The sequence below is a fragment of the Pteropus alecto genome, unplaced genomic scaffold (genome assembly GCF_000325575.1).
Source record: "Pteropus alecto unplaced genomic scaffold, ASM32557v1 scaffold131, whole genome shotgun sequence".
Lineage (NCBI taxonomy): Eukaryota > Metazoa > Chordata > Mammalia > Chiroptera > Pteropodidae > Pteropus > Pteropus alecto.
In genome coordinates this window covers 14,401,600-14,410,055 of record NW_006434709.1, presented here as the reverse complement: position 1 = coordinate 14,410,055, position 8,456 = coordinate 14,401,600, and the positions used below count along the sequence as shown (strand labels likewise).

At 35.5% G+C, this 8,456-nt stretch overlaps 1 protein-coding gene across 3 annotated transcripts in view; it reads right to left on the bottom strand.

Moving 5' to 3' along the window:
- Positions 1-1,650: 1,650 nt before the first annotated feature.
- The window catches only part of ASB3 (ankyrin repeat and SOCS box containing 3), an 86,309-nt gene continuing 79,503 nt past the window's right edge, over positions 1,651-8,456 (bottom strand). For 2 of the 3 annotated variants that reach the window (XM_025045164.1, XM_025045165.1), the window contains exon 10: positions 1,651-5,778. In XM_025045164.1, coding sequence (XP_024900932.1) covers positions 5,573-5,778 — 206 coding nt within the window. In that variant the 3' untranslated portion in view covers positions 1,651-5,572. The remainder of the gene's footprint in view (positions 5,779-8,456) is intronic. The other variant, XM_006909602.3, reaches the window with a different exon arrangement.

The following is an 8,456-nucleotide window of genomic DNA, read 5'->3' as shown; positions in this document are numbered from 1 at the left end:
TGTGTGTGTGTGTGTGTGTGTGTGTGTGTGTGAGAGAGAGAGAGAGAGAGAGAGAGAGAGAGAGAGAGAGAGAGATACAAAATATAGTCTAATACCCTTTCTGAAAAAGTTATCAAAGATTTTAGAAAAATGGCTGATTCCAGGTCTGAGGAAGGAAATATACAAGATAAATGTGGAATATCTTATTACCAGAAAACAAAAAAGTTATCAAAGACTACTTAAATCCTAGTTAAAGATGGGACAATTTGAGTATCAATAAGGGTAATAACTAAAATGTGTTAGAACACATTTAAAAACCTGTTATTAATACTAAATTCAGTACTGATCTTCAAAGGACATTAGAGAATCAACTCATTATCCAAAAGAATCAAGCATTTTACTATTTTTCCTATATGTACTAGACCCCAGGGTAACCACATAGTTAATTAAGGGAAGTTCTCTTTTTGAAAGTATTACAATAATAAATAAAATTATAACGGATAGATCTAGCTAATGATCACCAATGGCTAATATCATTAAAAGAGTATTCAACATCTATGAAGCACTATGTAAAATTTGAGTATCAAATCTGAACCTGAGCAAGCCTCTTTATCTAGGGCTGGTTTCATGGGTATCATCTGCACAATCACACAGACTCTGTGTTCAAAAGGGCCCCATGTTTGGTTGAACGCTCTGCTTTCCCCATCTTGAAATCTGAACAGGGATCCCACGTTTTTATTTTGCATGGGGTCCTGTAAACTATGTAGCCAGTCCTTCTCTACATATGACTACCGTTTTACAAGTAATAAAAATGTGATGGTTTTAAAAGATGTTTCCAAATTCTTTGATACTCCTCTCTTTAAAAGGTGGAGACTAGTTTCTCTTTCCTTGAATATAATAACCTGTACTTTGGGATTCGCTTCTAATAGAACATGTTGGAAATAACGGTGACTCCCAAGAATACATCACAGAAGGCACTGTAGCATTCACCTTGCTCCATCTTTTAAGACCACTTGCTCGAGGGTAAGCCAGCTGACATGTGAAGAGACTCAAGCAGCTAGCTGTATGGAGAGGTTCATGTGGTGAGGAATCAAGGCCTCCAGGAAACAGCCATGCGAGTGAGCCATCTTGGTGTGGATCAACACACATATATATCACACTATGACATTTAAGAGTGGGCTTAATAAAACCAAATAATTACAAGCAAGATAAAGACCATAAGAATTGAATGTTTTGTTCTTTAAAATAAACATTTTTTGAGTGTCAAAACCAAAATCCAGACTATAACGTTACTAATACGTCTATTTATGGAACTACTCTGGCTTGCAACTGATATCTTTGACACATTATGTGATCCATAATAACCTCACAAATATTAGACTTTTTTAAATTGTTTGATTCAAATCATAGTTGTATCTAGTCGCCAGATGGACTTTTCTTCTTCACCTATTCCATCGTTAGAAAAAGTGTAAATTAGCACCTTATAATAACTCATGATAGATTTTTATCATACACATAGGAAAGCAGTGAAACGGTTTTGCTAACCACTGGATGGTAAAAGAGACATAAACAGCTGCTATTCACAAGTCTCAGTGCGCCAATGGCAATGACCACCTGTTCTGTGTCAACTATTAGTGCTATGCATGAAAAAGAAGCCAAGAGACAGAAAAATCATGCAGATACTAATCTTTACTGCAACAATGGTATGAAAAACATTTTTTAAAGATTTTTATTAGCATCGGGCAGGTTAATAAATGTCCTTTATTTAAAATGTAAATGTTTTATTCACTAAAGTAAATGAAGATATGTACTTAAAATCTGTGCCCAAAGTATGTTTCAAAGTACAAGTTTTCCTAAAAAGTATAATTCGTACTGGCCTCCTCTCAGTATAAATTACTGACATGTTGTTGCAAATAAGGCTATATATTTTTCTAACGATATGTGACAAAAATACTAAGCATAATCAGTTCCCTGTCTCATTAAAACCACAGATTTTCATTGACTCCAACAAAAACGCAGTTTATTTACTGCAAGGTATTATGCTTTAATAACCACTTATCATTTAATAACAATAACAATAATAATAAATGTAGAGGAGGATAAACAGACAAATTTATCTCAAAGAGAAAAATGAAAGAAAGTAAAACAAGAAATCTCAACAGTCGCACAAAGGAATATTAAATTTTCCTTAAATGTTTTGATAAAAAATGAAAAAAGGACAGAGAAAAAAAAACAATCAAGTTGCCATTGATAGTCTCTAAGCCCTCAAACATAGGCCATATTTACCTGAAGTCATAAACACTGCTTTTTTACACAGATAATGTGCAGGTGTAAACTCAGCCAACATTAGCTCTAAATAGAATATAGCACTCCTTTCCTAATGCAGGTACACTCACTCTCAGTTATCCTTCAGGTAACTACTCCAAGTCATATGGAGCCATGAGTAATGGAATCTCTTGGTTTGGGCTCTCATCTACATATTAGTCTTAATAGCTCAGTTATGTGTGACTGGCTGCTTCAGATAAGAGAGGGGAGGAAGCAAAAGCTTCCTTGTATAGGAAATTCAAGAGCATTAATAGTACCCAAGGTGCTATTATGTTCCCAGCTCACAGGAAAAGCTTCAGAGATCTCTTTGGCTTAGAGATTCTCTTTAAATTGAGTATTTGGATGAAGCCAGTGGGCGGAGTGGCCATTTGCTTTACAAAGAGAATGAATTCATGAAATGAGAAAAAGGCAGAGCATAGTTTTACTGGTTATTTCCCCAAACTGTTAGATCTAAAACACAGGATCATAAAACTGAAAAAGGCCACATTACTAGCAACTTCACTAGCCCTTCAATCATTTTCACCATTTAAAATCTTTCCAAAATAGACTAAGCACCTGCTGACAATAATTATACCAAGAGTTAGTTCCTCTTCAAACAAATATTTCTATAACTAAGAAATACAATTAGGGGAATATACCTCTGAGACTACAGAAGAGTATAAAAGTGAAAGGTGAACTTTTAGATGAAATTTCTCAATTTCTTTCTATATCCCATGCTGATGGAACCATCAAGTCCACTGTTCCAGAGAAGATATGTAGTTATTTATATTCTTATTAGTTACTACTTATAACTTTTTGAGGACCAACAAAGTTAGAGAACTTTAGGGAGTAATCAATCAAAAAATATTCATATGTCTTCAACTATACCTGACATAATACTAAAACATCACAATTTTTAGGTTTACAAATGGACTTAGGTAGGAAGAACAGTTTTAAAGTTAGAGATTAAAAAATAATACTAAACATAAAATAAAGTTAGAGATATCGACTGGTCATGTGACATATAACACTTAAGCTGCCTATCAAGGATTATCATTGTCACAGGTGATCATGAGACCAGAAGGAGTGTAAGTGATCTCTAGGAAGTATGGCCACCGGGAAGCTGTACATCAAGCAAGACACTTGCTACTTTGGCAAAAGAGAGATGGAAATTTAAAGAAACAGTGTTCAGGTTACTGCCTTTACATTGAATCACCACAGAAAAAAAATCCTGTAACAGGAAAAATCAGTGGGAAATATACTTAAAGGATACACTGAGCCAAAGAAGAGTGAACTCTTGGCAATTGTTATTATAGCTGATTTGTGTCCTGCTCTGGTAATATGTACCACCATTAGAGAACTATTATATGGGGTTCTTCATTAGGCTCACTGCGACTTTAAACAGAGTGTTAAAGCACCTGTAGTGCAGGGCTTAAGGTCCACACTAACTAGAATTATCATTTTGATCAGAAGCTATTAACTATAACTCAACTACTTTTAGGTACTTTTAGATTTCTCACTTAGTCCTTGCAATGGGTCCTAAAATTCCTAAACATTTTATTATAAAATAGTCTAAAAGAAAGATACATTATACAGAGTAAGTGATTATCTGTTTAAATACCAAAGACTTTTAAATGTCTCTGAAATATTAATTTTTAGATTTTTTAAACAAGAGCTCAATAAGTTATAGATACTTGAATTACATATTTGAACATGAACAAAAGCATATGAAAATATTCACCCTCAAATGTAAACATTCTATGTATATTTGGCCCTAATGAAAAACTGGTTATGTTAAAAATTAAAGACTTAAGATTTGGAAAAATAAAATTAGGACATTTAAAAAATACTACATAATACATACATTATTGAAATTTTTTATTACATTGAGTATCAGCATTTCCATCTGGCTTCCCTATCTACCCTTCTGCCTGTATACCTACGTTCAAACATTATCTCCACCCAACAGGCAGCAATTATAGCTCTATTCTGTCTGAGTTCAGTCTGGACCTTAATAACGTCTCCATCATTTGGTCTGCCTTCATCACTGCTTTTATCAAACAGCAAAAGCCTATCAGAGATGGAGCCAGCTGACCCGCCCCATCTATTTTAAGCCACAGGACCCCAACCGGACAGAAGACCTGCCCTCCTTTGGACCCCATCACTAGTTGTCTATTATGTCGGTAATGCTTTCATAACCTTTCTCTCAAGGTTGGTCCCCACAGCCTCTTATCACAGCTCACTTGATCCAGTATTTAGTCCTCTGTGACTCTAGATTCATACTGAGCAATTATAAAATCAATGAGGCAGTGTCTCATTAACCTAGGACTCTGAGGTCTACATTTCATGGACCATTTGATAACCTATCTAGATAATAAAAAGGAAAAACACTACAATATTAATAGAACTGGCAATCACTATTTCATAGGATCAAAGCTGCCCTGGTTTGGAGGCTGAATGAAGCCTGAATGTTTTTATTTGATACTGAGTGACTCAGGAATACATACCTTTCTTTCTTTAAAGATGGTACCACAGAAATGTCCCTCCCAGTCTCCTGATTAGTATTCTAAATGTGGCAAAATGTTCATTTATCTCAATATCAACCTAATTTTTTTCTCAACTAAGCATATCTTTGAAGTGAAGTCTGTTCTTGCCTTTGCAGAAAAGGAGTCTTTTTTAGCCAGAGATTATCAAGGAACTGGAAAGAAAAAAGAAAACAGCAAAATGATGCATTTTCTATATTCTTCTTTTTTTAATTCTCCCCTGAGTTTACCTGTGAAAAAAACAATAAATAACAATTCTTCATAAAAGTGACTGAATTAAGAGATGAGAATGAGCTATAATTCTTTTATAAATATGAGATATTCAATCTCAAATAAAATAACAGATTCAAACCCATTGTGTGCACTTCCAGTGAAGTTTTACACATTCCATTCTAAGCATCTGGTCCTATGTAAATACAGAATCACAAGTGGAAATATGCCACATTTAGCCTTACAAACAGCATCACAGTTCATTAACAGAATAAAGCAGAAAATGGTTAGGTAAGTAAATATTACAACATAAAATGTACTGGTGATGAAATTGCAATAGAGTAATGTGAGTGAGGTTTACAATATTTTTTTACCAGGAAGCCCAGTTGTAAACATTTGCATTAAACTACTGCTCCCACCTCCAAATCTAACCAACCATTCAAACAAAAATCATCTGTTGTGACCATAAAATCATGAAGACTTTGAATTCCATGGCTCTTTGTCTTGGTGGTTTTCAGAGTAAGACATGAGCTCAGTTAAGTAGCTTCGCTGATTTCTCCATCTTGAATAACTGCCAGTTCTGGAACTTCATTCATCCTCAGAACCTCTGCATAGAGCAAGTAATTATGTAGGCTTCGGGGAAGTGGCAACTGACAGATAAAACTGTCAGATCGTAGGTGTTGTGGTTTTAGACTGGACCGAATTTCCAAACGACAAAGGTGAGCCAGGCATGGAACAGCGGCTGGAGAAACAAACCATAAAAGTAAGATGAAAATATTTTAAACATTAAGGTAAATGTCTTTTTTCTCCATCTCTGTGTAGTAAAAGAGAAGTGGTACGTTACTTGGACTTACTTTTGAAAGATTACTTGGGCCAAAATGATCACAATAACTTTATTCTTTTTATAGCCTTCACCTGGTTCCTTCCTCTCCCTCCCACTGCTGGCCACACATTCAAAGTCAGTACCAAGGCCACATAAAATTAAATGTTCACATTCTAGAAATCTGACAATACCAGCCGGTACTTAAGAAATGGATGAACTTTAGAAACGACAGAAGCTCACAGCAGCAAATGCTATCTCCCTCTTACTCTGTTTCTTTGCAAATGGTCTCCAGACCTACCACATTAAGTGAATTACTGCATAACTTACAAAAGTTTTCCTCCTTTTATCTGTGATACAGAATGAAATTTAAAAATTGACACAGCTAGAAATGGAACATTTACTGAGTGTCTACTTGCCATATGCCCATAAACTTCACACACATCCTCTTTTTATCTTCATTAACCCTTTAAGTATATATTATCATGCTCTTACAGAAATAAGAAAATGGAGGTTAAAAAGAGGTTTAAAGTAAGTTTCCAAAGGTCGTATATCTAGTATGTGGTAGAGCCAGTGCATCTGAATCCAAAGTATGTGTATATGTATATACAACACTAAAACCACTGCTGCCAAAAGCTAATTACCAATTAAAAAATAATCCATATGCACTTAATTAAGAATCATAAGTAATTTCATTTTCCAAGATGAAAAGTGTTAACTAAAAAAGTTAATATCCATAGAAACTGAGAAAACTAAAAACAGCTAGTGGTTTTATGTGAATCAAATGTACATCTTTTATTAGTCCAAGAACGCTTTTATAAAATCCCCATGAAATGTAACAATGATTAACAGACTAGGATCAGAGCAGCAAAGACAAGTAATCTGACTCCAAATCTAGGGTTCTTCAATTTTTTTATTTAAGTTATTAAGGTGACATTGATTAATAAAATCAAATAAGTAGCATTATTCATGGTGGCCAGGACATGAAAGCAACTGAAGTGTCCTATGACAGATGATTGGATAAAGAAGATGTAGTACATATATATAATGCAATATTACTCAACCATAAGAAAACAAGAAAGTCTAGGGTTCTTTAAACTGTAATACCCCATAAGGCCTGAGACATACTAATTCTCTAACATCCTCAACATCTTCCAAACCACTAAAGTTAATCCACCATCTTACATTTTACTTTAAGCTTATTGGTTTATGTTTAGGTTAGTTTAGTTTATCCTGAGTTGGGAAGCTCCTCAAACCATAGTGTTTCAAAATGCCAAATAAGAAAAGCAAAAGGATTATCTGATTTTGTACCTAAAACTTGAGTCTAAGAAGAGTATTTTCTTAAACTATGAGTCATAGACTCCCCATTATAATTAGACTACAGCATTTATAATATATAGCACATTTATTCCCAGTGTTTTCATATCCATATCTTGTTTAAATTTTTACCCTCTTCTGTGAACTTAAAGGAAGAATCATCATTCTCACTTCTAAGATAGGATAACCCAGGTAGAAGAAGCACTGCAGGGATTAGCAGGAATTCATATGGAGAGCATGCTCAACTGCAACCCCCGCCTCCCCCAACCCCCCCAGTTCTCTAAACGAGTAAGCAGATTAAATTTCAACAAGTAAGATTGACTATGTTCAACTATTACATATCAGGAAGCCTTCTCAAGGATATCAGGAACAATAAGTGGTCTTAAGGTCATGGAGTAGGCACAAATGTAATAAAAATTTTGGAAATAAGCATAACTGATTCCTGGTAAGCACACAGCTCTACTGGTAGGGACAAAAGTATGCTGGCATACTAGAGAGTAGCCTCTCAGCTGCAAACATGCCATGAGCATGCCATGGGCATAGTCGGATGGGACTGACAGAGGAACTGACGAGTGCATGGGGTAAAGTGAGGTTGGTTAAGAGAATTTTTACTTATATTCAGTTGGAGTTTAACATGCCATCTTGTTAAAATGACATCTCTTCATTTTGCACATTCCTGTTAATGTAGATATTACACACCCAGAAGGAAGAGAAAGGATGGCTGTGCAACCCAGAGGACAGCTGCTGACTCAGGGCTAACGGGCCCTTAATGCTTCTCCAGCTTCTCCAATTCGACAGACTACAGTGACGTACAAACTCCTCAGGCTGACTGAGCAGAGTTCCTCTGGCGACCCCACAGCCTCCGGCAGCACTGACAGAGTTTCCCAGTCACCTAACTACACCACTGTAGCCCTATATTTAAAGCTAAATAAACCATCTGTTTATTTACGCTAATATATACCTGGAAGCTTAATCATCTGTGATCAAGCCAAACTGCACAGGTACACACATTTGTTATGGGACGCCAAGGGACTTGCCCACGTGGACACTGTACATCAACACATCTGATACTAGAGCCAAGTGACTTGACTCCAAGTCCAGGGTTCTTTGAACTATAATAAGCCCAAAATAATTCTCTAACATCTTCTAAACCACTGAAACTTTCAGAATACCTTTCCATTTAATAATTAAAAAAGGAAAAAGTAGTTACTTCAGATATTGGTTCCAACTTTAATTGCACCATTTTGGTTTTCCTCCCATGAGTACAATAGATCACTGGCCTG